We start from the raw sequence: 27106 nt of genomic DNA, 5'->3' as shown, positions 1-27106 counted from the left end.
GTTATGGTTAGATTGGCTTCCAATCTTGAGCACTGAAATGCTGGATTCCAGCCAGAGAAGTCCCTGGGCTCTTGGGAAGAGCTGAGGCACTGGCAGCAGGCAGGGATTTGACTTTGATATGTGAAATCTCAGTGCAGTGTTTCATTGGGAATGGGTCTGGTTAAAGCATATTAAAGTGTGTCTTCACCCTCTTCCCCCTGAGCTCTTCCTTTTCTCCAAATCCTGACCAAAAAGCTGGGAGATGGAGGAAAAAATTAATTTTAATTCCCTGCCCAGCTGTCCAAGACCCCATTTACATTTAGATCCACTGAAGATCCCGTCTGCAATCCCTCTGCCAAGGGCCAAACCATCCTGGGAAAAAAAAACCTTGTTGCATTTTATGCAAGATCTTGGGCAAGAGGCGATGCTGAGTCTGCACATGGAGCTGGGATTGGGAGTCTCGCCCGCTCCCATCCCACGTGGAGCTGCCAGGAGGCACTTGGAGGCTCCTTGGTGTGGACACCTCGCTTTTCCCACCCCCCAGCCCTCCAGATCCATCTCCCAGCCGCTGCCTGCAGCAGGAATCAGGGCAGGTGGCACACGAGGCCGGGAGCTGCCGCCGTCACCATCGGGAGCTCCAGCAGGACAACAAGGGGAATCACTTGGGAAGGAGGGGAAGCCCTGGCATTTGGGATGGGAACAAAGCAAGCCCAGAGAAAAAGAAGGTGGATGAGGACACACAAGGCAGCTGCTGGGAAAGGCCCTACATGCAAACCATGAGCTGAGTCACACAGGGGCTTTCTTAATCAAAAGCCTCCAAGAGCCGAGCTGGCAGTTTGCGCTCCGTGCGCCCCAACCTCCAGCCTCTGGATCACTCCTGGATCACCAGGAGTGACCTGCTTTCCTATCCCACAGTCCTGCCTCCCTCCAGCAAACGCTGAGCCTGTTCTCAGGCAGATCAGAGAGGAGCAGGACACGGCCAACACACGGAGCTGCCGCGCACGCAACGCGACGTTCCCACCCGAGGCTCTTTAGCCTCGGGCCCTGGAGCTCTCTTGGGTTTATTTATTCAGGTTCAGCAAACTCACAAGATGAAAGTGAGGCGAAGGAGTTCTTTTATTAAGAAAGAGTCCATCATTATTTCCAAGAAAAAGAAAAACAAACATCTTTCTGTCCTCGAGACGGAGTGGAGGCGTCTCCGCCCGGATGCTCCCCGGAGCACGAGGGCCGTGCACGTTCCTCCTGCAGCAAACCCAGAACTTGTGTCTCAAGTCCCTCTGCAGATGAGGCAGCTCCAACTGATTTTTCTTTCTCTGGATCTGTCTTGGTCATGATGGGGAAGAGGAGATTTTTATCTCTCTTCTTTTCCTTGCTAATCCTGCCTTCTCTGCTCAACCTCTCTGTTCCTAAGGAAAGACCCGGCTCATCCTGCCCTCAGCCACCTCCTCTCTGCCAAATCGCTGCTCTGTGCAGCAGGGCAGAAGCTTGGGAGCTCAAACCCACCCAGAGAGGGAGTCCAGCAGCCAGACTATGTCTGGAAGGGCTTTCACTTGCTCTGAGTCACAGCTTAAGCTCCCGGTAGGAAAAAAGGAGAGGTGTCAAAACAGAGAGGAGCCGTGGAAGGGCGTGTCACAGATCCATCACCTCTTCTTCCACGGCTTTGTCCTGAGATTGCACATACTTCTCCTGCACTGCAAGGGTGCTGATAGCGCAGTAATTAAGGAAAACAAGGGGCTGGGCTCTAACACTCCCTTCTGCAAGGAGCTCTGAACGTTCTCAGCCTGGAACCCGCCCCACATTAGCCCCAAGGCTGGCAGGAAGATGCAGGGCTGGCAGCAGCAGGAATCACCTGAGTTATTTCTGGCTCTGCCTGATCCCAGACCTGACAAGTCCAGGAGAATCAACTGTATGATTTGGAAGACAGGGAATGAACCCATCCAAGGGAGTGTGAGAGAGGGGAAAGTTGTGAAAAGACTCCTGACACATTCCCAGGATCAATTAGCAACAGTTGTGGTGGGTTTGGCGTGGACAAGTGTCTGCCACGGGCTGGGCACAGCACAACCCCCTCCCCACACGTGTGTCACCCACCAGGTGACACGAGGAACAACCTGGGCCTGCAAACTCCAGCCTCTCTCCCCCCAGGGAAGGAGAAATTAAACTCAGCACCAGAGAGGATACGAAGAGAAGTGGAAATCAGCTCCCACTGCTGCTGACATCAGAGCTTCCAGGCTCCTGTGCTCCTGGTCTCCGAAGGAGTAGCCGTTGGCTTTGTCCACCGCCCGCATCACCTGCCGCATGCTCTCCTTGTCCTGGAAGGGAGGGACACGGCACACTGGAGATCTGGTCTTTTCCCAGAGGCATGAGCTCATGGTGGGCTTTCCATGGATTTTCTCCAAGGGTCTGGGCCACCCACACAGAGCCCAAGGCCCCGGGGACGCTGGCAGAGCCCCCGAGCCCTGGGGACATGGGACAAACAGGGACACCCGTGCTACAGGCCGGGCCGACACCTCCACCCTCTGCCTCCCTTTCATCACCTTGTCCCAGCCCATTTGCCTCTGTTGACACTTCTGCCAACTCCCTGATTAACCACCACATTTCCAGCCCTCCCTCCCCAAATTATTCCTCCCAATCTTCTAATTATTCGGTGCTCCCTAACTTGACAAGGGTCTAGGTAATACTTTGCCCGGGTTTGAAATGCTGGCACAGAAGGGCTGGAGGAAGGGGGAGCCTGAACTCCCCACCCCAGGACACGAGGCCCAGGTAGCCCCAAGCTCAGTCAGCCTTTCCTCTTCCTTTGGCTGCCACGGATCATTTACAAGTCTGGGTGTGTTTCCCTGTTTTCCATCCCTGAGTCTCTTCACAGCCAAGGCTTTCAGCTCTGAGCAGGCATAAACAAGGTGCTACATATCCAGCTGCACATCCCTGTTCCCTCCTGCTGCATCACCTGGACGTTGAGGGGGACAAAGGACACCAGGCTGTAGTCCTCAATCACCTCCACCAGCTTCTCGTTGAGGCGGCGGTAATTCCTGAAGAAGGGATCAGAGGCCAAATGATCAACCAGGTAAGAGAGATCCAGGACCTCAGTGTAATAATCCAGGTTGAAAGCTGCAGGGAAACAAGGCAATTTTTAAGTTGAAGAGCACAAGATTCCCTGGTTCACACCACTTTTCCCCAACCATTCCCACTCCCACTCCCAAACAGACCTGACACAGCTCAACCCACATCCCTCAAATCCCTACCAAGTATCCAAGGCTGGGCTGGATGGAGCTCTGAGCAACCTGGTCTAGTGGAAGGTGTCCCTGCTTTAAGGGTATGAGCTCTAAGGTCCCTCCCAAGCCCAAGCCATGCTGTGATTCCATGAAATTCTCTTACCCAGCTTCCCGTACTGCTCGATCAGGTCCATCTTGGAGAGGACGTTGATGTGGGGCAGCTCCACGTGCAGCATGGTGGACAGGGAGGTGCAGAGCACGGAGATGAACTTCCCAGGGTCTGTGCAGTAGTGGGAATCCACCAGATGCACTGCAGCCAGCTGGGAAGCAAAGGCACAAAGGGACACAAAGGTCAGACCCGTGACAAAACCATCCACTTGCTTTAGGGGGCGGCCTGGAAGAGGCAACAGCACAATCTACTCAGACCTGACTGTGCCACGTAGGGAAAGGTTCCACCTACCTTCTGCCTCCTGCACAGGAAAACCAGAATCAGAGAATCGTGGAAGGGTTTGGGTTGGAAGGAATCTTAAAGCTCATCTCATTCCAGTGCAGGGACACCTTCCACTATCCCAGGTTGCTCCAAGCCCTGTCCAACCTGGCCTTGGACACTCCCAGGGGTAGCCACAATTTCTCCCTTTTCCCCTCTCTCCCCTTTAGGCACTGGAAGGGGCTCCAAGCTCTCCCCAGAGCCTTCTCTTCTCCAGGTGAACATATTCATAAATCCATGGATATAAAAGTGTATATTGTCCCACTCCCACCCACAGAGCACCACGGATTCAGGACCCAGGGAAGGGCTGTGGGGAGGCTTTATAGGGGTGCTGAACTCCTCCACCAACACCCAAACCCTTTCCTCAGGGTTCCTCTCTTTGCAGCTCAAGTTTCCCCACTTGCCTGAACTCTGCAGATTTTTTGGGGTGGCAGCTGGGTTTAATTCTCCCCCTGAACGACACAACTGCCCCCAGATTTCCCCCCTTCCCCACAGGGCTGCTCAGGCCACGGCACACTCAGGAGCAGTAACTGTAGCACACCACGTTCTGCTGGGAGAGCCGACTGCGGTCTGCACTAATAATTAATAATTACACTAATGAACAGTTCGATTCCCTGTGTTTTGTGCTGCTCTAACAGTGTGGTCCCAGACCTCTGGAAGTCACTCCAAGCCAGGACTGAGCGTGGCTGAGTCACAAGCAGCAAAAAAAAAAACCAAAAACCAGCCCAGGTGTGAGCAGTGAAACAGCAGCGTAAATGTCTTATTTTAGCAACCCCAATTTCACATCCACTTATTCCAATGAGAATAAACCTCTAATGTGCAGATTCCCGGTGACATTCTCAGGCAAATGAACCTGCCCTTCTTGCTCGCACCGCACAGGGTTTGCACATTCATGGTTTGGCCCCGACGCAAAGCAAGCGCCGCGTCAGCAGGTTCCCTGGGCTGTGGGGCTGTTCTCACCTGCACGGCCTCATCTGCATCTCCCATTGTGCAAGGAGGCCCAGGGCACGTCCCACGGGGTGCAGGCAGGGCAGGCAGGGCCTGGGATGTCACCTGGGGCTCCTCACAGGGCAGGGGAAAAAAGGGTCCCAGCACGCATCGACCTCCCTGCCCGGATAAAACACACACACGCTGTGGGGGTGACCCCGGAGCACAGCAAGTGCTTGTCCCACCCCTGGAAGTGTCCAAGGCCGGGTTGGACAGGGCTTGGAGCAGCCTGGGCTAGTGGAAGGTGTCCCTGCCCATGGCAGGGGGTGGGACTGGATGGGCTTTAAGGTCCTTCCAACCCAAACCATTCTGTGATTCTGTGACGAGTGTGAGCAAGCAACCCGTATTTCTATCCATAATCCCACTGCACTAAAAGCCCCGACAAGCCGCTGTTTTGCCAATCCCTCCGAGCATAAAGCAGGACAAAAATCAGACAAAATTCCCCTCCTTCCCTGACAAAGCCGTTTCACAGGGAAGGCCAAAAAATTCCTGAAGAAAACAGCCATTGCTCCCCACGACCCCCACGGGGTGTGGAGCCTCACACGGGGTGCGCCAGCCACCCACCCCAAACCCCCTGCAGAGCCCCCAGAATCCCAGCAATACCCTGAAATCCCACTTGGCCAGGTGGGCGAAGACGTTCTTCAGGGAGCTGTGGTGCGTGTAGAGCTCCACCTGCCCGGGGCAGTCAAAGAGGACGTAGTGCCCCTTGAGCCCCTCCAGCTTCTCCTGCAGCCAGTCCACGTTGGCCTCCAGGTACTCCATGCAGTAGAGGAGCCCCCCGTTGGGGCCCAGCGCGAGGCTGCCCATGACGTCGGGCAGGGTGACGAGCTGGGCGATGTCCAGCTCGCAGGGGCAGGGCAGCGCCTCGTTGGCGGGGTCCAGGTTCACCACGGCCACCCTGCGCCCGATCCTCGCCAGGAATTCCCTCATGGCGTGGCAGTAGGTGGTTTTCCCGGAGCCCGGTGGCCCGATGACCACCTGGCCGAAGGCCGGCGAGCGGCCCCTGCTGCCCTCAGACATGGTGGGTCATCTCCTCCTCCTGCTGCTGCTGCTGCTGCTGCTGGCTGGGAGGGGGGAAAAGAACCCGTTTACTGCTTAATCTGTGTTTGCAGGGATGGGATCTGCTGGAATTCCCACCCAGGGAGAGGGTGGAGTGGGATGCTGCAGCCACTTCGTGTCACTCTTCGCACTGAGCCCATGCTGGGGTGGGTGACACCAGTGCCCCCCACTCTGAACACAGGGGTAACCCCCCCCCCAGCCCCTGGGATGTGCCTGTGGGATGCAAATCCCTGCTCCTGCCCAGCTGTGGGGTCAGTCCCACCCTCGCTGGGTCCTTCCTGATGTGGCAGTGCCCACACATCCCCCTGTCCTCCCCTCCACTGTTGTCCCTTCTGCCCTCCCTGTCCTCCCCATGTCACCCCCATTCCCACTCTCCACAGACCCTCCCTTCTCCTGTGTCCCTTCTCCCACCACACATCCCTTCTCCCTTCCATGTCCCGCATATCCCGTGTCCCCTCTTCCTCCGTGACCCCTCTTTGCCCACATCCCCCTTCTCCCCGTATTCCCTCTTCTCTCCAATGCTCCCCTTCCACCATGTCCCTTCTTCTCCCATGACACTCTTTCTCCCCCACATTCCCCTTTGCCTGCGCCCCCATTTATCCCCTTTATCCCCCCTTCATCCCCGCTGCATCCCTCCCTTTGCCGGGCACCCTCCTTTACCCCACGTCCCCCCTTCATCCCCTGTGCCCCCGTGTTTCCCTTTCCCCCACGGGGCCCCTCATCCCCCCTACGACCACCCTTCCCTCCCCCCTTCTCCCCTCACCCCCGCTCCTTGCCCAGGCCCTTTCACCTCTCATACCCCCTCCCCAGTCCCGTATCCCCCCCTCCCAATCCCGTAATTCCCTCCCCAATCCCGGTTTTTCCCCGCTAGGCCGCTCACCGCCCGCCGGTGCCCCCCGCGCCGGGTCCGGGTGGCCGCGGCCCCCGGAGCGCCGCGTTCCGGGCGCGGAGCGGCCGCCGCCCCCACAGCGCCCCCTGGCGGCCGGAGGGACTCGGAGCCGGGGCCCCCAATCGGGGTTCGGGGGTCGCGGGTTCGAGTCCCGGCGTCGGCAAAACCCCACACCCCCGTGTTTTGTTTTCTTTTTCCGAGAGAATCACAGGATCAGCTCGGTTGGAAAAGACCTCTGGGATCATCGAGTCAGACCTGTGATCCATCTCACCATGGCGCCAAGAGCCAGGTCCACTCTTTCCTTGAACATCTCCAGTGAACAGTGACTCCACCACCTCCCTGAGCAGCCCATTCCAAGATTTAATCACTCTTTCTGCGAGGAAATTCTTCCTAATGTCCAACCTAAACCTCCCCTGGCGCAGCTTAAGACTGTGTCCTCTCATCCTACCACGGGTGGCTGGGAAAAGAGGCCAACCCTCACCTGGCTACAACAGAAAGGAAAGGTGAAATTCCTCCCTGACACAGCAATATCCTTAATGAGAGCACACGAGGCCTGGCCTTCACCCATTCCCACTTAACCCTGCAGCCCTGGGTCACTGTGCCCAAGGCTCTCCCCTCTCCAGAGTGCCTGTGTCAGGAAAACAGGGCACAGCAGGTTGGGAAGCCGTGCAGGGAAGCGCCCGCTCCGCCCGGCCGCGGGGAAACGCCTCCCACAGAATTCCTTGGAGGCTGCCAGGACAAGCCTTTCATCCCAGCGAGTTTCTCCCGGGAGTGTGGGATCGCCACGCCCAGGCACCGCGGAGCTGTGGCCAGCAGGGAGCTGCTGGCAGGACAGTTACGGTGCCACAGCCGGCCCTGCCTGTACTTGTCCTTCCCTGGGTCTCAGGCAGCCCTGAAATACGAGTTTGGGCTTTTTAGGCTCGCTGAGCACTCAGGTTTGCTTGATCCCAGCACTATTATCAGTTTTAAGCCCCCACCCAGAAACACAACCCCCAACCCCCACTGAACAGACAACATTTCCCCTCATCTGAACAGTTCAATTAGTCAGGGGGAAAAAAAAAACTCCCCTGCTGTAGCAATTTTTATTACAAAATCTAAAATAAAACAACAAAAAATGTTCTAAAAATAAGTTAAAAAAATATAAACACCCTGCTCCACCCCCGAGACCAGGAGCCAGCCTGGACTGGGGAGATGATCCCAGGGCTGTGGCAGTCCCTGCTCAGTGGGACTGGGATCTGAGGTTGCCCAGGGCAGGGTGGGACGCCCTGACAAAGGCCATGTCCTGCCTGTACTTCATGGCAGTGGGGGGCTGGCGCCGGAGCAGCTGGTCCCCCATGTCCTGGGGCTCGGGGTCGTCGTAGATGGTGGAGATGACGACGGGATTGTCCCTCCGGGGCTTCTTCCCCTTGAGGAAGGTTGGCAGCTTCTCCCCGTGGTACCTGGAGGGAAGCAGGAAAGGTTTGGTTGGAGGTTGGTGAGGCAGCCAGGCATCCCTGTGCTTCCCTGATCACTTCCTTCACGTGACCATGGAATCAGGGAATGGTTTGGGTTGGAAGGGACATCTTCCACTGGACCAGGTTGCTCCGACCTGGCCTTGGACACTCCCAGGGCTGGGGCAGCCACAGCTTCTCTGGGCAACCTGCACCAGTGATGCAGGGAAGATGTGGACCCATATGGATCCCTGTGCTATTCCTGGCCAGCCCTCATGGTCAAACTGCACCCCACAAAGCCTACAGAAACCCCACAGGGCAGGTAGGGGTGGGGACCCTCAGTCCTTCCTCTGTGTCTGTGCTGCAGGAACCTGCACATGGTTCCAGTCCTGCTCTAACTCCACAATCTCCACAGAGAGCCCAGGTAGAGTTCTGAGCACAGGCTGGCACTTGGGTACTTACCCCAGCCCCCTCTTGCATCTGGGGTTCTGACCCTCGTTATCCAGAGCTTCAGCCATCCCAGAGTTGCTGCTCCCCAGGCCCAGCCCCTCCGTCCAGCCCTGCTGCTCCAGCACCTTCCTGCCAAAGCCCTGGGAGGAGGGAAAAACATCACAGACTTGCTGGACAGAGCCCAACCTCACCTTCCCAGAGCTTTCTGCCCCCTCCCCACACCCAAGGCCTCTCCTCCCCTAATCCACATCCTCTGGGCACCATCATCACCCCAGCCCTTCCTGCCCTGCCCCTGGAGCAGGTGTCCAGAGCTCACCTTGGTGTATCTCTCGAAGGTTCCAATCTGCTGCCCTGACACAGACCCCTCCTCCAACCCATCCCGCAGCCGCTGCTCCAGCCACATCCGCACCGAGTCCCGAGCGTCCTTATCACCTCCATCTGGGGAGAAAGGAGCCAGAGTCAGGGCAGCACAGCTCAGGGGAGCTGCACAGCTCTGCCACTTCCCCCAGAGCACCAGGCAGAGGAGGCAGAACCTGTTCTTTTCTGGCAGCTCTGGCCACCAGACCAGAAAAACGTCGTTTCAAGTTCACTGACGTCTTGGATGCTTTTCAGAGGATGACAGAGCCAAAGAGCTCCCCAGATTGTGCAGGGTTGGAATTTCCCAGCCTCCTCAGGTTAGCTTTGATACCTTTGTCGTAGTAGATGCTCATGTCCACGTCCCAGTCGTCCGCTGTCTGCTCGTCAAAGTCTGCCAAGAGAAGGAAAGCAGCAGTTTTGGTGAAGTCTGACACAGAAGAGTTGTTTGTTGGTGGTCCAGCTCCCTGTTTCCTCTAACAAAACGGGAAGGAACCACAGAATCATTAAGGTTGGGAAAGATCTCCAAGATCTTCGAGTCCAACCTGTGCCTGCTGCCCCCCTTTGTCCCACTGCAGTGAGGGCCCAGAACTGGACACAGCACCTGAGGTGGTGCCTCAGCAGTGCCCAGCACTGAAATGGCATTAGAGACTCCCCAAACCCCAGTGCCCACAGAAGGGGCTGAGGCAGCAGCACTGGGGTCTCTGGTGACTGGATTGTGATCAAGGGAAGGTTAAAAAGCGATGGCAAGATGCTGTTTGGCTGCAGCTCAGCTGGACTGTTTGTAGGGGGCTAAACCTGCCCCTGGGGGTCAGTGGGGCCTCAGTGACACAAACACCAGCGTTACCTCCGTTCTCCTCCTGCCAGAACTGGGCATCTGTGTAGAACACCAGGCCAGAGCCTCCTTTCTCCCACTTGAGTTCGATCTCCTCCTCGAAGAGCCGCTCCTCCACCCGGCCCTGCTTGGTCACGTCCTCGTGCAGGGCCTCGTGCCGCTCCCACTCCTCACAGGTGTCATTGTCCTGCAGGGGAGGGGGTGGCACAGGGTGGGTGACACCAGCACAGCCCCTCTCCCTGACCCCTGACCCCCATCCCAACCCCTTCCCTGCGGAACAGCCCCGCTGACAGAGCCGGTCCCGGCCCGCAGCTCTCAGGCCCCGACACGACGGGTGCGGGTGAGCTCATCCCCCGACTGACGCCACTTCCAGAGTCAGCACTGAGAAATCCCACCCCTCACACCCACTGCAGGGATGCCCATTTAAGGAGCAGGTGGTGCTGGACCCAGAGTCAGCACTAAGCAATGAATTAATTCCACTCTGGTTGATTCCTAAGGAGATTGCGTGGGTTTCCCGGGAAGCAGCTCGCTGGCACGGGCACAGGGCAGGCTGGCAGCTCCACTGCTGCCTGCCCAGCTCTGGGCACAGCCCTTCCAGGGCAGGAGCAGCCAAAAGAGCGGCTGGAGATCCAGGAAGCAGCCTGTGAGAAACAGCTGGAGGAGTCTGTTTAGTCTGGAGAAGGGAAGGCTGCATAAAAGGAGGGAACAAAGCGCCTTCTGTGCCCGCTGTTGCCAGGAGGAACTACCAGGGTGGAACTGCAGCAAAGATTTGGCATCTGAGGTTGTTCTGGCGGAGGAAAGAACGGGAATGGCTTGCCTGGGGATCTGTAATGACAGAGGTTTGGGAGAACAGGCCAGACAGGCGTCTGCCAGGCAGGGATGGCTCCACAGAGCCTGCCCTGCCCAGGGCTCCAGGAGCCTTTGTCACAAAGGCCATTTCCCTCTCAGTGACTAAACTTCAGTCCCAGGAGCATTCCAGGTCAGCCATTTGTGTGCAGCTCTGCATGCCCTTTTTTCCAGCACACAAACTGAGCCTCTGGTCACCTCATCTGCAGGCAAAGCAGAGCTGGGCCCATCTGCCAGGGTCTGCTCTGCAGCACCAGCTCCTTGGACCAAACCCCCATCAGAGCCTTTGGGATAAACCCTGACCAACCCCCTTTTGGGTTCAACCCTTACAACCACCTTGCTCTGGACAAGCAGGTTATTTTTTTTGGGGGGGGGGGGATTCGTGCCCCCACTGCCCACACACCAAGAGCTGAACAACTCTAACACCCATTTTTTTTAGGCATGTAATTTATATAATACAGTTATAAGATTAAACCTGAGCTCTGCTGGGCTCGGACGGTGCTGGAATATTCCACTTACATCATCTGAGTGAGACTCCTCTTCCTCCTGCTGCCTCTCCTCCTCCTGTTCCTGGGGCTGGGCCGGGTGAGTCACCCCCGGGCTGGGCTCGGGCCCCTCTCCCTCGGTGATCTCATCCCCTGCAGCCGTGTAAACTCCTCCTTCCTCCACCACCGTCTCAGTGTCCCGGTATTCAAAGGGCACATTCCCATACCTCCGGGATGAGCCAGTCTTTGGGAAATCCAGCTGCAGCTTCTTGATGATCCAGGGGGGCAGCCGGCAGGCCCGGATCAGCTCCAGGAACACGCTCAGGGGGGTGCCCACGTTCCCAAAAGGCATGAAGGAGGGGGGGTTGAACTCGGGCAGGCGCTTCAGCTCTGCCTCCGTCACACATTCCCCGGCAGCCGTCTGGTCCTGGCTGCTGGGAGACGCCTCCGAGCCTGGAAAAGAGAAGGGATGTTTGAGGGAGGGGGCCCAAAAGCCACCTGAGAGGGGTAAAACAGGGCCCTCCCGAGCACGAGGGGGATGAGCAGGGCCCAAAGGGGCTCTTCTGGCCTTGTAGTACATTTAAAGCACTAGGGAAGCTCCATAAGAAGCGTTAACCCTTCAAGCTTGGCTGCAGAGTGTCGGTCCGACCCCCCCCCCCACACACACCGGCCCGTTACGGGCCCCCTCCCGGTGCCCACCCGTACCTGCCGCGGGGCTCAGGCGGACCCTGCGGATGAGGCAGCGGCCGGGCAGCGCGGCCCCGCCGGGCCCGACCCAGCGCTTCCCCGAGTACATGCGGACGAAGCGGCGGGCGCGGCCGGGCCTCACCGACACCAGGCACGAGCAGGTGCGCGGCCCCGCCGCCGCCGCAGCCGGCGGGCGCTCGGGGCGGTGGCGGTAGTGGAAGCAGAGGAAGCCGCCGGCCTCCAGGAACTGGCTGAAGTAGGCGCGGAGGTGCGCGGAGCGGAGCGCGGCGGGGATGCCGCTGACCAGGCAGTACCGGGCCGGGCCGCCATCGCCGCTGGGCGCCGCCATCTTGGCACGGCGGCGCGGGGGGATGACGTCATGCGGGACGGGAGGGAGAGAGGGCGCCGCCTGGTGGACAAAGAGTGAAGTGCGGGCGGGGCGATCGGGGGGTGTCACAAATTTTGGGGACACAGAGGGACCCTGGGGGGGTCACAGGACATGGGGACACAGAGAGACCCTGGGGGAGTCACAGGACACGGGGACAGAGAGAACCTGGGGGGGTGTCACAAATTCTGGGGACACAGAGGGACCCTGGGGGTGTCACAAATTCTGGGGACACAGAGACACCCTGGGGGGGTGTCACAAATTCTGGGGACACAGAGGGACCCTGGGGGGGTCACAGGACATGGGGACACAGAGGGACATTGTGGGAGTGTCACAGGACATGGGGACACAGAGAGACCCTGGGGGGGTCACAGGTCCTGGGGACACAGAGAGACCCTGGGGGGTGCCACAAATTGTGGGGACACAGAGAGACCCTGGGGGATTGTCACAGGACATGGGGACAGAGAGAACCTGGCAGGGTTCTCAGGTCACGGGGGTCTCAAGGGGTCACAGGCCTTCAGGACACAAAGAACCTGGGGTGGGTCACAGGCCCTGGGTAGGGGGGTCACGGACCTTGGGGGCAGAGAAGAACCTTTAGGGGTGTCACAGGTCCTGAGGACAAAAAGATCCTGTGAAGGGTTTGCGGGATCTGGAGACAGACACATCCTGGGGAGGGGGAGGGACACAGGGCATGGGGACAGAGAGACCCCAATGGCAGGGGGACAGCCAGACCCCAGGGGTGGCCCAGACTCCAATGTGTGTGTGTGTGGGGGTGTTTACCAGGCCCTGGGGGTCGCAGGGAGTGGCCAGGCAGGCCCCAAGGTGGGTCACAAACCCCAGGGGTTTCAGGACACTGGGGACATCCAGCCCCCCATGCCGTGTAGGGGGGGAACTGGTGATGCTGTCCCAGGGCTGTTGGGTGTCCCGTGCCCAGTGACTCACTGGGACTCATGCTGTGACTCACAGCCTCCCTGTCCGTGGAAAAGGGCCGTCATGGGGCTGAGATCACCCCAGGAGCAGCGGCAGAGGGAGAGGCCGAGGCTGACGCTGCAGTTCTCCCGCACCCCGGGCTGCTGGCGAAGATTCCAGCTGTTTCCCTGGCACAGGGAGGCTCCGTGCAGCTCTGCCTGCCACCTCACCCTGTGCCAGCCGTGGAAAATGGGGCAGGGTTTGTGCCTGTTGGCAGCGGGGGGAGCGTCCAGGTGAGTCAGAGCATCCACATCCGACACCGCTGGGATACCTTGGGAGAGGCTCAACACCTGGAGAAAGGTGCAGCTTTCCAGGGGAATTTGGCCCTGGAAATTTCTGTGTGCTGGGAGCACCGAGGGGTTTACATCAGAAGGCACCCACTGACATCATTTGACCCATATCTGCGTTGCCAGATGGATTTTTATGGAAAATCCTTTTGCTTCCAGCGTCTTTCCATGCCAGGCCTGCAGCAGATTTTTCTCCCTCCCCACTCTCCCCCGCTCCCAAATTCAACACCACCTCTAAAAAGTCGCCACTGTTGTTCCAAAACGTCAAGCATTTTATTAAAAAAATAATTTATTGCATCTTATATACAAACCACATGAATGTTCACTTACAAAATACTGACACCTCACCTGTGGAAGGCAGGAGGAGCGAGTTTTCCAGGTGTGCACCTGGCTCTGACTCCAGGGAGGGACGTTTGGATCGACCACTAAACCAGCTCCGCTCGTTTCCACGGCGTTCCCAGCTCAGGGTTCACTTATCACACAAACAGGTAAGCCCAGAGCCCAAAATGAGGTGCAGCAGGTTTTTAGGTGCTCTTAGTCCTGTTGTATTTCATGGAATTACGGAGGAAAGATGTGATCTAAGGGAAAGAGGGTGAGTCTGTGGGATTTAACACTCTAGCTTTTCCCCCTGAAGGTATCCCCTGAGTGTTTCTAAGATTTCAAGCACAACAGGCAGACCCAGACCTAATTCCACTGTGTAAGTGATTCCACTGAGGCCACCAAACAGCCCAGGATCGAGCTGTCAGCTGAGGACAACCCTCAGCGCTCGGAGTTAACAGCAAAATGCTCAATGATTTCACATTGTGGAACTGGGACTGAGGGGAAAAACTGGGATCAGGCTCTGCCAGAGCTCACAGGCAGGGGGGAACAGGGAACAGGGAAGGAAATCCCTCACACTCCACGAAATGGAGGCCAGCAGGAGCCGCTGTAAACATCTGCTGAGCCGGAGCTGCTTCTGCACGGATCCTCCAGCCTCAGCCCCAACGGAACACGCGCAGTTCCCAAAGAGTCCGGAGCGCTTCTCTCCCCCGAAATCCCCGCTCCTGGATCTGCTGTGGATCCTGGCAAGGCGTGGGGAGCGTCCTGGGGTGCTCAGCAGGGCACGCACAGCCCCGGAGCCTCGTAGAGCATCTCCACCAGCAGCTCGGCGATGTCGGCGTCGCCGATGACGGGCCGGAAGAACAGATCTGTGATGAGGGCGGGGGGGATGGATTTCAAGGTGGAGGCCACCAGTAAAATGTGGGAAAAGCGTCCCTGGTCCTCGGGGTGCAGCGGCTGCAGGAGCTCCTGGAGGGCTTGCTGGGCCTCCCGCTGCAGGCTCTCGATGTAGAGGGAAGCCCTCAGGCCGGGGATGTCTGGGAGGGAGAGGAGGGGAAGGTGGTGATGAAGAAGGATGGAAAACAGCCCTGGGTTTCCCCCCTGTTCCCACCCTTCCCTATTTCTCGTCTCACTGATGGGATGTACACAGCACTGCTGAGATGTGGCTGTTCCCCAGGGATGCTGTGTGAGGGAGGAAGAGCAGTTAACTGGGAAAATCAAGTAAAGGAACCTGGGGTTTGACATCTGCAGGGCAGGCAAAGTCCTCTGGCTTTTACCTCTACATTTGACATCCCTCCACCCCGCTTCCCACTGCATTTGGGAATGACCAGAATTAGGAAGAAGGTGACCAGCCCTCTCTGCCCTCACACCTGCCCAGCTCTGAGCATCTCCAGGTCTATGTTTGCCCAGGGAGCTGGTGGAGTCCCCATCCCTGGAGGTGTCCAAGGGCTGACTGGACGTGGCACTCAGTGCTCTGGTCTAGTTGACAGGGGGGTGCTCACAGGTTGGACTCGATGATCTTGGAGGCCTTTTCCACCCTCGGTGATTTCTGTGATTCTCTGTTCAGGTGCCAGCTCCGGCCGGCAGAGCCACGAGGGCCTGGCACTCACCTGGGTTGAAGAGGATGGCTCCCTTCAGGTAGGCGTATTCCTTGGGGCTCAGATCCAGGCTCCAGAAGGTGTTGAGGCAGCACTGCAGCCGCTGCACTGCGGCCAGCGTGGGCTGTGTCCTCTCAGGCTCCTGCCCTTTGCTTTGCCCGCTGAGGAGGATCTTCTTGAGCATGCTGGGGGCCGGCGCCTCCGTCACCTCGAAGGTCACCATCTCCTGCACCAGCCCCAGCAGGAAGAGGGGCACCCAGCAGCCGTCCAGCAGCAGGAGCTGGTCCTCCTTCGGCAGCAGGTGGAAGGAAGGCAGGTTTTTCATGAAGCTGATGGTTTTGACCAGCACGCCGGAGGCCGCCTGGCAGGTGACGTGGGGCGTGCGCAGCCGGACGGTGCGGCGCTGGTGGCACAGGCAGCGCTGCCGGGCCCGCCCGGGCTGCAGGTTCTGGCTGAGGAGGGTGTAGAGGATGGCAGTGTTCTTATCCTCGCCGTGGCACTGGCACCTCTCGCACTCCATGCCCGCAGCTGAGCCGGCTCCTCGGCGAAACTCCCTCCCGGTGGGAGACGGACGTGAAACCCCTCCGAAAATCTCCCTCCTCCCAGCTCTGCCAGCCCTGGGGCTGCTCCAGCCAGCTCTTATAAGGCTGGGTCACCACTGAAACACCCCTCCACAGCCTTGACCGCCCTGATTAAGCTGCCCTCATTAAAAAAAAAAAAAAAACAACAAGTCACCCAACCAGCCCCGCTGTCCCTGGGCTGATTGGCCGGGGGCAAACGAGTTCCCAGCGCTGCGTCAACAGCCGTTTTCTCAATGAATCGCAGTCCAGGCGGGTTGGGCCTTATCAGGATTACCCAAACAGGATAAACAGGGTCATTACCCCAGGCTGTACCATGGCACCAAGGCCCTCGAGCTGCCAGGAGCTCTCAGACAAACACGGGGCGCCCGTCTGGGCCCCGGCGTTCAACGGCCCGGCCTTGGCAGGAGCAAACCTGGAAGTCGCGTTATCAGCTGCTGGTTCTGCCCGGCCTTGCTCGGGAGGCTCCTGGTGTGGTTGGGAGGGGGGAAAGAGGAACCCAGGAAAGCGCCCAGGAAAGGCCACAGGTGTTGTTTTGTGGGCTGGAGAAGGGCAAATGCTCCCATGGGCAGAATGAGAGAAAAGGGGAGCTGGGGGGGTTTGGGCTCTGCTCCCAGGGATCAAGGGACAGGAGGAGAGGGAACGGCCTCAAGTTGTGCCAGGGGAGGTTCAGGTTGGATATTAGGGAAAATTTCTCCATGGAAGGGGTTATCCAGCCCTGGCACAGCTGCCCAGGGCAGTGGTGGAGTCCCCACTCCTGCAGGGATTTAAAAGCCATGTGGATGTGGCACCTGGGGACGTGGGTTATGCTGGCCTTGGCAGCACTGGGGGAACGGCTGGACTCAACTACCTCAGAGGGCTTTTCCAACCTTTGTAATTCCACGATTTTCACCATGAATTACCGGCAGAAACAGGGGGGACCTTTGAGGGAGGAGGAGGAGGAGGAGGAGGAGGGAGAACCTCCCCAGGGATCACATTGGACCCCAGCCCCGGCGTGCCGCAGAGGGGATGGGGGCGCACGCCAGGTGGCAGCGCCGGGGCCGCTCCCGTGACGGCAGAGGGTGGCGGGGGGTCCCGGTGCCCGGGGGGAGGTCCCGGTGCCCGGGGGGGGTCCCGGTGCTCGGGAGGGTTCCCAGCAAGGCCCGGGACCCCCGAAGGGCCGCGGGAACCCTCCCGGCCCGTCGCCATAGCAACCCCGACGCGCCTCGCGCCCCGCCTCCCTGGGGAAGATTGACACCACCCTCAACCAATCCGCGAAGAGCACCGCGCGGATTGACAGCCCCTCCGACCAATCCGAAAGGAGAGCGGCGCGGCGGCGCGCTGTGATTGGCGGTTGGGCAGCGGGAGCGCGCGTTTCCGCGGGCGCCGGTGGCGGTTCCGGCGGGGCCCGGTGTGGCGGCGGCGGCAGAGGCGGCAGAGGCGGCGGGATGGGGCTGAGCGCGGAGGATGCGGCCGAGCAGGAGGATCGCTTCGACGGCATGCTGCTCGCCATGGCGCAGCAGCACCAGGGCGGCGTGCGCGAGGTAGCGCCGCCGCCACGCCACGACCGGGGGGGCAGGACCGGGAGGAACGGGGCGGGCGGGGGGTGCGGCGCGGCCTTCCCGGATTCCACCCCGGCACGTGGGGCGCGGGAGGCACGTGCGGTGCTGCGGGAGCGGGAATAACGGCCCCGAGCAGCCCCGCTAGTTAATTAATTAATTAACGGGGTGTTAACGGACGGGCCTTGCACCGCTTCCCCCACCCCCGGCCCCGGTGCCTCCGCCATTCCCGGAGCTTTCCCGGAGGGTTCGGAATGCGCGGGTCACCACGGGGCAGGATGGAGCCCCTTAGCTGCTCTTTCCCACCACAACCCCGGCCCCGCGAGGCCTGACCGCGATCGTGGCTCCTGCCACACTCCTCGTGCTCAGGGATCTGCTGATCCCCCCTCACGGATCCCACCGGGATCCCCCTGGTGCTGCCCTGCAGCGGGGCTGGAGGGTGTGGGAGCCCCCCACTCACGTCCCGCTCACAAATAGTTTATAAAAACACCCACAGCAGGGAATTCCCGGGAAATGAAGGTCAACCAGGAATGGGTGTGTTCCCACAGGGGTTTGGGGGTGCTGCTTGGTAACTGTTCACTCATCGGGGACCCCTGGCAGGCAGCTGGTGGTTATTGTGCAAAAATAAAGAGTTTGCACACTTTAAGGCGTGCAAAAGAAGCAAAATGTGTTGTGTATATACATATATGTATATACATATATATATATATTCACATCCCTGCCCAAATTCCTGCCTTGGATAACAGTTTGGGGTACTGGAACAGGACCTGAGGGTGATCTGCTCCCCTTTCTTCATGCAAACCACACAAATGCCTCTTCTGGAAAGTGGGAATCGAGGAGCTGGATGTTTCCTCCAGGAAAACAGTCACAGGGCTGATTCCAGGATGGTTTTTCACAGGCACAGATGGAGAGGACAAAGGATAAGGGCTGATCCAGAGACAGGGGGTGGCTTGGAGTGACCTGGTCTCACTGAGCCTTTCCTTTTCCACCAGCTTGTGAACACCTTCTTCAGCTTCCTGAGGAGGAAGACAGATTTCTTCACTGGGGGAGAAGATGGAGTGGCAGAGAAGGTAAAAAACAAACCCCTGAGCTTTTAAACTTCTTAATTTACATCCCACCCGTGTCTGTGCCGGGCTGAGACTTCCCTGCATTTGGGTGCACTCGGGGCACCAGCAGCTCGTGGATTCCCTCCTGGAATCCATCACAGCAGAGAGGAAATCGAGGAGCTGCCCCTCTCTGAGGTGAGGAACACACGATTGCCTGCTCAGATGGCACCAACAGTGCAGGTTTTTCTTGCCAGGCTCTGGCCAAAGGCTTGTTTGGAAAGCAAACCTGCCAGACACACTGACTTAACGGTGACACACCAGGGGTGCTGATAACCCCGGGTTACCTTGTTTGTTCACCTCAGGAAGAGCACAAAGTCCACGTCCCCTGCACAGGCAGCTGCACCTTTGGCTCGGGGCTGGATGGAATGAGAGCATCACCTGTGCTGCCCTCACCCTGCTCCGAAGCTGAAAAATTCAAGTTTTACCTCAGGGAAATATTTATTGAAGCATAAAATGGCCAGGCTCCCTGAGCATTCCCTTCTTATCTATATACCAGTATAGCAGCTGTTCCTCCTCCTGGACTGCTGGAACTCCACCAGTTGGATGTGTTAGGGCAGCTTTTAGTTGCTTGCATGGGGTGTAGCATCCTCTGTCCGGTCCCTAAGGTGGCAAAGCTGAGGCAGGTAAGAAAGATAAACCCCACTGTCACTTTTCCTAGGTTAGGGAGCAAATCTCCCCAAATTCCTGGGGGCTCTGTGCTCCCAGGGAGTGAAACCCTGAGTGGCATTTCAGAGGTGAGCACTGTCCTGGCCACTGTCCCTGTCAGGTCTGTGCCTGTAGAAGAAAAGCGTTCATGTCCTCAGGTGGCACCTCTCAAAATGCTTTATGGCTTCCAGAGGAGCTGCTCTGCACTACAAAAAATGCCAGAAGCTGCTTCCCCACTCCTGCTCACCCTTTGGCATGGAAGAGAAAGAGGAGAGGGTGGGAAGATCAGTGTGGTTTTTTGGGTGCAGCCCTTGTGGTGTGGAGTGAGGGGGGTGTGGGTGACACCCACAAGCTCGGGCAGCATAAACAGTTCCCTCACCGTGGATCATCGTGGGCTTGGGGACAGAGCCTGGGAGACAACACATACACATCTTGGATCCTGTATCCCAGGAGCCACTGGACTTGCACTGTGTAAATAAATCCTGCTTTCCTCTCTGAAACAAAGCAGAAATACTCAAGGCTTGGTTACGAACTACAAGGCTTTCAACTGCGAGTTGCTGGAGAAAAGCCCCGAACCCCCCCTGGAAGTTTCTGAAACACGTATAAATCCAATTTTCCCCCTCTAATTCCTTCCTAAATCCTCCATCCTGGTGGATGTCCAGGCTCTGTCCATACTGTTTTCTGGGGCAGCCTTCAGCTCACATACGTGCTGCCCTGCACAGCACCCTTGGCTTTATCGACGTGGGGCAATTGCTCTGGCTCCCTGCCTGTGTACTCAGCTTCCCCTCTGAGCACGTGGCCGTTGGCACCAGGGACCTTGAGATTTTGCCTCTCAGTAGTCACAACAACCTTTGGGGAGTTTGGAGGGAGGTTGAAAGAAAAGATTTATGCAGGAACTGGCCCCTCTAGCGTAAAACATGGGAGCTTTTCAGGCATTTCTCGGTCGTGGCAGCTCCCTCTGGGGAAAAGCCCGGTCATGGGAAAGGTCAGAAGCAGGTAAAAAAAGCTTGGATCCGATGTCCCTGTGCTTCCAGCTGGCCTGGATGTACAGAGTAGCTGTCAGGTGGCTGGGTTGGGCATCAGTTTGTCCTGCTGGAATAGCACAAAGGACAAAATACCTGGAGAATTTTTATTCCTGTGTTATCATAATTATTTAAATATGGGATATTTTATATTTTTCCTCTCTTTTCTCTTACTTTTCTTCTCCCTTTTTCAATTAAAAGATCTCCATCTTTTCAGTCAAAACCTGAGTGAAAACCAAGGGAAAAAGTCACAACACCCGTGTGACTGAACGAATGAGCTCCCCGCCAGACCCAGTTGGCTCCATCTGGGTTTTGAGATGGGGGATTTATTTGAAAGCCCTTGTGTCTTTGCTCCTGTCTCTCAGCTGATCACAGATGCTTTCAACCACCACAACAAGCTGGCTCAGAAGGAGCGGAAGGAGAAGAAGGCCCGGCAGGAGGCCGAGCGGCGCGAGAAGGCCGAGCGTGCCGCCAAACTGGCCAAGGAAAAGCAGGAAGCCAACGAGCCAAGGATCAAGGAACTCACAGATGAGGAGGCAGAAAGGCTGCAGCTCGAAATCAACCAGGTGAGAGTGTTGTAGTTTGAGCTGAAGAGGCTGAGGCCATCTAGTGCCTGGTCAGGAAGTGACAGCAAGTGCCAGCGCTTGGCTGAGTGTTGTTTCCTTCTCTTTTGAAACAGAAGAAAGAGGCACAAGGACAGGTCAACAGTGTGCCAGTGAAACCCTCAGAGGATGAAGGTGAATCAGATTCTAACAAACAGGTAAAACTCACCTGGGGAATTTATTTTAGAATCACAGAGTGGTTTGGGTTAGAAGGGACCTTCAGAGCTCATCCACTTCCACCCCCCTGCCATGGGCAGGGACACCTTCCACTAGACCAGTTTGCTGCAAGCCCTGCCCAGCCTGGCCTTAGGCTGAAAAATATATTTCTGGACAATCATGAGAACTCCTGTGAATGGGAGGGGATGTCCAGTCTGACTTTCTTTAAAGATACACTGAGTTCCCAAAGATTTCAACACAGTTTGGGGTTTTTTTGCTTTTTTTTCCTTGTAATCATGTTGTGACTGCAGCATCTATTAATTTTTGGGCTAAATTTATGTGGCTATCAAACACCTGACCTGAAATTCTTATAAACCTCAAGAACTCTTGTTACAAGTGAAAGGTAAATGGAAACTTGAAAAGCCTTTTTCTTTACACCTGCATTTCTCAGGGAACGGATGACGAAGAGGAAGATGAGAAGGATAAAGGAAAACTTAAACCCAACTCTGGCAATGGAGCTGACCTTCCAAATTATAGGTGGACACAGACTCTTTCAGAATTGGATGTAAGTCCTGCTTTATTACCAGGATCTGAGGAATCTGAGATAGGGAATAAGAGCAGGTGCTGGTCAGAGTGGTGGAGCCCATTCCCTGTGTCTCAGTGTCCTGTAAAGTTTGTTAATTGTACTTAACAGCAGCATTTCAATAGCTGGGGGAGAGCTTGGTAAACTGAATAAAATTCCCAGAAGCTGTAGCTTGCCAAATTTTGGCCTTGCTTTAACCAGACATTAAAATCTGCTTCCCTTTGTATGGCCCCTTGTGTCCTTTTACCTCCCACTCACTCAGGATCTGAAGGAAAATAGTTTGTGCTGTGTGGAACCAAGGCAGAAAGTCTTGGAACAGCAGCACAGGAGGGGAAGGAGAGAATTCACTGCCCAGCTCCTCAAAATCTGCTCTTTTTTCTGCTCCAGCTGGCCATCCCTTTCAAGGTGAACTTCAGGCTGAAGGGGAAGGACGTGGTGGTGGATGTGCAGAGACGCCGCCTCAAGGTCGGCCTGAAGGGCCACTCTCCTGTCATTGACGGGGAGCTCTTCAACGAGGTGAAGGTGGAGGAGAGCTCCTGGCTCATTGAAGATGGTAAAACAGTCACTGTGCACCTGGAGAAGGTAAGGGAATGGTGGGGGAGGATTCAGGCTTGGCTGCCTCTTCCCAGGTGGAATAAGAGTGACAGCCCTGGGCTTTGTCAGTAATGGCATGTTTTGACATCTGTTAGTGACATGAAAATCCAGGGAGAGATCCTATTGTGTCCCTTCTCGTGTCCCTCACTGCCTCCTTTCTGGGCCTCTCCAGTGAGATTTGTTTTTAATCCCATTTACCTCATCCCACATGTGACATCTGGCATTCTCCCAGATCTCCCAGTTGTGAAAATTCAGACTACCTGAAGTAGTTTGAAATAAAAACCCATTATTCCTCTTCAGATTTTACTAATATTTAGGAAACTGTCAAATAAAATTCGATTCCAGCAGCATTTTCCCCGTGACTGAGACTTAAAATTCCTAGAGCAAGTCCAGGAAAAATAAAATACTTTTGGTTCTTCGTCCTTCAGATCAACAAGATGGAATGGTGGAACAAACTGGTCTCCACAGACCCGGAGATCAACACCAAGAAAATTAATCCAGAGAACTCAAAGGTGAGAACTCCTCTGTTTCATGGGGTGGAGCCTTGTCAGGAATGGGCTCCCTTGAGCCAAGGGGTTCCAATTTTGGTCTTGTTTTCAGTTGTCAGACCTGGACAGTGAAACTCGCAGCATGGTGGAGAAAATGATGTACGATCAACGACAGAAATCCATGGGCCTGCCCACGTCTGATGAACAGAAGAAGCAAGACATTTTGAAAAAGTGGGTACACCTCGTTAATCTGTGGGGTTTTGCCTTCCCAAGCCCTCCTCCTCTTCCTCTTTGGCACAGATATGTGAGGAGAAGGCAGGTTGGCCTTCAGTCCCACCGGTGCTCTCATCTGCGTAGTCACTGAATTGTTGGCTGATCACTGGTGTCTATAAAAGCCTAATGGGAAATTCTGGGATTAGCCTAGCTCTGGAATTGTCCTAATCTGCTGATTTCAAGTCCAGAAGACATGCTTGGGACTGGAGGTGCCATCTCTGCTGAACTTTACCACGGTCTTAATTGCTGTCTAATCTCCCTCGGTAGCCCAGCTAATCACCCCTCCCTGCCACTTGCCACCAGGAGCTGTCCCTAAGCCACTTTTATGGCTTTATTGCCCTGTTTGGCAGAAATGCACCGTGGCAGGGAAATGACTCCTGGGGCTCCCAAGGCCGTTCAGAAAGGGGTGGAGGCAGTTCTGGGTCACTGAGCTTCTCCAGCAGGTGCAGATCCACATCTTACCTCTGGATGGAAGGAGGATCAGTGTAGCTGACCTGACTCCATGTTTCCTTTGGCTTTACCTCTGGTGCCAGAAGCTTCCCTGTGGGGTGTGACTAGAGCAGAGACCAGGCTTCCTGAGTGCCTGTTGAGTTAGTGGAAGGGGAGGTAGCTCTGCTCCCAGGAAGTCCACATGCAGGACACCTCGTTGGCAAGGCCACTTGTCTGGTGCTCTGGGAGGTTTGGCTTCTCTGCAGATTGGCTGGCAGAGGATGGAGAGGAAGTTTAGACTTTGTCCAGGCCAAAGGAGACTCTGTGACACCCAGGTGGGTGCTGATCTCTGCCAGCAGAGCCCTCCTGGCTGCCAAACAAGGGCATTATCCTCGCAGCACAGATTTCCCTGGAAATGGAAAGTGGAAACACCCTGGTGGCATTCCAGGTGAAAGCCTGAGATGGGAACACGGAGGAGAGCGAGGCCTGCCCTGACTTATGCTCTGTGTGTGGATCCTCCACATGGGTGTGATGAGTTGTATCCCCTGGAGAACAGGTCACAGGAGGAACTGGGGAGCTTCTGCATGCACACATCCCTCCTGAGCACTCCTAGGCACAGGGCACGGGGCTCCAAACATTCTGATGTGGCAACCTAAGTCCAAATAGTCCCTGGAAGGTGTCCCTGCCCATGGCAGGGGTTGGAACAAGATGGTTTTTAAGGTCTCTCCCAACCCAAGCCATTCTGTGACTGTGCTGGGACTGCAGTACATTTGAAATCAGGTTGTACCTGGTATGAAACCAGATTCCTCTGGTCACGTCCTCCATGAGTTCTCACTGTCAGAGCACTGGAGATACTCCCCAGCTGACAAGGCTCGATCTTAAATCATAATCTGCCCTCACAATCTCCCCTCTGCCCCACAGTCAGTGTTGTAGCTGCCACGTGTTCACCTGAGAGGTAACAGCTAAAGGGTGTCTGATAATTAATAACTCCTGTGTGTCTGGACTTGCTGACCTGGTAGGATGGCAGGAATGCTGCTACCACTGACCCGAGGAAAAGGTGTTTGTAATCCAGGGAGTGTGTCCCAAGGAGCTCAGCAGAACATTCCCTGCTGTGGAGGGTGTGGGGACAAAGCAAAAATCCTTCCCTCCCCAAACAGGGCTGTTCTGGCTCCTGCTGACTCACCCAAGCTCTTGTCTTTGTTTCCCCTGCAGGTTCATGGAACAGCATCCAGAAATGGACTTTTCAAAGGCTAAATTCAACTGAACCCTCCCTTTCTACCCCCCTCTTTCAGTCAGCCCGTTGAATGGGGCAGGATGTGTAGGGTTGGATATTCCTCACCTTTGGGCAAGTAAAACTTCCAGCGTCCCCACCCGAGCCTGCTGTGGAGGCAGCTCCCTGGAGTCACCCCCAGTGTCCTGTGTGGAGCAGCCACAGCAGCTCCAGCCATCTGCCACAATTCCCAAAGGGCACTGGGGAGAGGAGGAGGGATTAGAGCAAAATAAAAAAAGGGTGTTAGGGCTGAGAGACCCGAGAGGTTTTGGGATATGTCCTTAATGTACTGCTTTGCTTCCCTGGGCTCTTCAGAGCTGCTCATCCACTCTTTGCCAGTTCAGTTTGGCAAAGGCACCTCCTGAGTTTTACTCCCTCCTGCTCTCCTGTGAAAACAAGGGTCAGTTTATTTTGTGAAATAATTCTCCTGCTGCCTCCTCGGGAAGGGAAAACAGCAGTTCAAACCCACAGCTACTGCAGCAAACTCTGCTTCTCCTTGCTGCTGCTCCTGTTCTTGCCAGGAGTGGGACAGCTGGAGGGGTCAGCCTGCTGTCCTACAGCCAGGAGAGTGTGTGGTGTGGGCAGGGGAGGACGTGTGGGGGCTCAGGGGGTGCTGTTCCTGCTGGGATGTGTCTCCTGCCTCTTTTCCAGGGGCCTCTCTCCCTGCTGATGGGCATCGCTGCGCTCCGTGCCGAGCTCCTGCTGACGGGTGGCATCACTCTGCATGTTCATATCTGTTCAAACTGCAGTGCAACATAAAGGAAAAAAAAAGTGGAATATTTCCAAGGCAGAGTGTGTGGTTTCTCCTGCAGAAGGGGTCCTGGATCCAGGCTGGGAGGAGCTGGGGTGCCAGGGGGGCTGCTGGCAGGGGCTGGGGTCGTGCTCTCTGCTGCCTGTAAATACTTTTTGGGTCCCCTGCTCTGGACTGGTGGTCTCTCCCTGCCTCAGGAAGAGGCAGTGGGAGCTGCATGTCTCTCAGGAGCGCTGCTGAACCCCATTCCCACCTTAAAGCCTCGGGGCTGACCAAGGCTCATTTCTCCAGGCTCAGCTCACCACTTAGCAGCACATGACCACACCAGGAAGCCACCCTTGCCCCAGGTCTCCTTTATGACAAGCAAAGCAGGAAAGTGTCACGAAATCCTGGGCTCTGGCAGTCCAGGCTACCCCAGATCCTGCTCCTGTGGTCCTTCCCGAAACGTTTCCACCTCCTACCCTAGGGAGGGCACAAATCCTGCTTGGGCAAAGTCCAGCCTGGCACTGCATGTAGTGTGGTGTTGGTGGAGAGTATTTTTTTGAGGAGTACAACACTTTGCCAGTTTTATAGATTACTGGGGTCAAAAAACAGCCCCCACCCAGCTGAGCGTGACCTCGAGGGTGAGCAAGGACCTGGGTCGAGGCAGCTGCCTCTGGACTTCTCCAGGTCCTCCTGCCTGTTCCTCTCACATATCTCTCTACACACACCTGCCTGTCCATGCTTTGGCCCTGATAAAAGAACAGGGTCTCCCCTTTCCATAAAAAAAGCCAGCTCGTGCTGGGTTGGAAGGTTTTAGCCCCAGAACGAGCTCCCTGCCGGTGTCTGCACTGAACCCCGGGGCGTGGGGCGGGTGAGCTGGAAGGGTGAGCTGTCCTGGGGCGTGTGAGGAGCTTCACCCCGCTCTCAGCTCCGTCAGGGCGCTACTGCTGCTGCTCCCTGGAGGTGCTGGAGATGGAGGAACAGGGCTGGGCTCTGCACCTGCAGCAGGATCCTCATCCAGCCGCCGGCCCCTCCTAAGGGACAAGCACAGGCAGGCACCAGGGCGGTCATAAACCAGCAGAGTCCATGGCACCACCCCCAGCCCAACCTGTAGCTTTGTTAGTTCCCCGTTTCCTCCTCAGCCCTGTATCCAGCACCAGAAGCTCCAAGCCCGACCTTTTCCCCAGGGTTGGCAGCTGCCTGGATCTGGCAGCACAGTGGGAGCAGCCTGTTCTAAGTCCAGACCTCCCTCAGTGTCCCCAACCCCAAAATCCTGGGGCTGTTCTGTCCTCAGGCTGGGAGTAACAACTGTGAAAACCCCAAATGTGCTGGTTCCAGGTGGCACTGGGATCTGGTGTCGCCTGCAGGAGGCAGCTGAGAGAAGACAAAGAGAAAAGGCAGCGACAGGAACTCCCCCCCGGGAAGGATTTTTGGGGTGCAGGGGTGTCATTTGGCCTTTCAGGGGGATAAAAGGAGAAGGCAAACAGCCCTGGGAGAACGAGGCCATTGCTGCTGCTGCTGCGAACCCAGCGGGGGTGAACGGCCGGGGGGGCCGTGTTTGTGAACCACAGCCGATCCCAGTGCCATCCCTGGACTTCAGCCCCTGGAGCCAGCGGAACAGAAGGTGTTTCTCCCGATGGCCTTGTCCTCTGCAAACACCCCGCTGCCACCGATTTCCCCCCAGGCCAAGGTGAATCAGGAGCACCCTTTTGCTTCCAAAGGCAGTTCCCCCTGGAATAAACCAGGCTCTGACAATGCAAACCCCCCCCTCACTCTGAGTTTCTGGAGACCACGGAGCAGGGAAATGCTGAGGGACACTGGGATCCAAACCCTAC

General features: G+C 56.7%; 4 protein-coding genes across 6 annotated transcripts; 1 reads left to right on the top strand and 3 right to left on the bottom strand.

Annotated features, from left to right (window-relative positions):
* Positions 1 to 1077: 1077 nt before the first annotated feature.
* GPN2 (GPN-loop GTPase 2) lies at positions 1078 to 6058 on the bottom strand. Of its 2 annotated transcripts, XM_050326531.1 has the most exons (6): positions 5266 to 6058; positions 4636 to 4782; positions 3352 to 3508; positions 2924 to 3084; positions 2158 to 2288; positions 1078 to 1681 (listed from the first exon to the last, which is right to left on the bottom strand). In XM_050326531.1, exons 1-6 carry the CDS (start codon positions 5680 to 5682, stop codon positions 1609 to 1611), a joined length of 1086 nt encoding a protein of 361 aa, XP_050182488.1. In that variant the 5' UTR covers positions 5683 to 6058; the 3' UTR covers positions 1078 to 1608. The 2 variants fall into 2 exon arrangements, with proteins under 2 accessions (XP_050182488.1, XP_050182489.1); XM_050326532.1 differs by lacking the exon at positions 4636 to 4782 and having other exon boundaries at positions 5266 to 6054.
* A 1606-nt stretch (positions 6059 to 7664) lies between these two features.
* GPATCH3 (G-patch domain containing 3) lies at positions 7665 to 12046 on the bottom strand. The gene is made up of 7 exons (XM_050326521.1): positions 11716 to 12046; positions 11045 to 11463; positions 9692 to 9866; positions 9179 to 9238; positions 8807 to 8928; positions 8503 to 8630; positions 7665 to 8049 (listed from the first exon to the last, which is right to left on the bottom strand). Exons 1-7 carry the CDS (start codon positions 12044 to 12046, stop codon positions 7830 to 7832), a joined length of 1455 nt encoding a protein of 484 aa, XP_050182478.1. The 3' UTR covers positions 7665 to 7829.
* Positions 12047 to 14038: 1992 nt separating this feature from the next.
* NR0B2 (nuclear receptor subfamily 0 group B member 2) lies at positions 14039 to 15845 on the bottom strand. Its single transcript, XM_050326541.1, has 2 exons — positions 15267 to 15845; positions 14039 to 14693 (listed from the first exon to the last, which is right to left on the bottom strand). The coding sequence occupies exons 1-2, from the start codon at positions 15772 to 15774 to the stop codon at positions 14431 to 14433; spliced, it is 771 nt and encodes a 256-aa protein (XP_050182498.1). The 5' UTR covers positions 15775 to 15845; the 3' UTR covers positions 14039 to 14430.
* Positions 15846 to 17205: 1360 nt separating this feature from the next.
* NUDC (nuclear distribution C, dynein complex regulator) lies at positions 17206 to 25326 on the top strand. 2 transcript variants are annotated; one of them, XM_050326530.1, is made up of 9 exons: positions 17209 to 17355; positions 18363 to 18440; positions 20509 to 20709; positions 20823 to 20903; positions 21353 to 21466; positions 21872 to 22066; positions 22507 to 22590; positions 22679 to 22797; positions 24481 to 25326. In XM_050326530.1, the coding sequence occupies exons 1-9, from the start codon at positions 17260 to 17262 to the stop codon at positions 24530 to 24532; spliced, it is 1020 nt and encodes a 339-aa protein (XP_050182487.1). In that variant the 5' UTR covers positions 17209 to 17259; the 3' UTR covers positions 24533 to 25326. The 2 variants fall into 2 exon arrangements, with proteins under 2 accessions (XP_050182486.1, XP_050182487.1); XM_050326529.1 differs by lacking the exon at positions 24481 to 25326 and having other exon boundaries at positions 17206 to 17355; positions 22679 to 23112.
* The last annotated feature ends 1780 nt before the right edge of the window (positions 25327 to 27106 follow it).

This window comes from Myiozetetes cayanensis, unplaced genomic scaffold (assembly GCF_022539395.1).
Source record: "Myiozetetes cayanensis isolate MyiCay16 unplaced genomic scaffold, myiCay2020 scf31, whole genome shotgun sequence".
NCBI lineage: Eukaryota > Metazoa > Chordata > Aves > Passeriformes > Tyrannidae > Myiozetetes > Myiozetetes cayanensis.
Note: the sequence above shows the minus strand (reverse complement) of the source record. Positions and strands in the feature narration are given on the sequence as shown.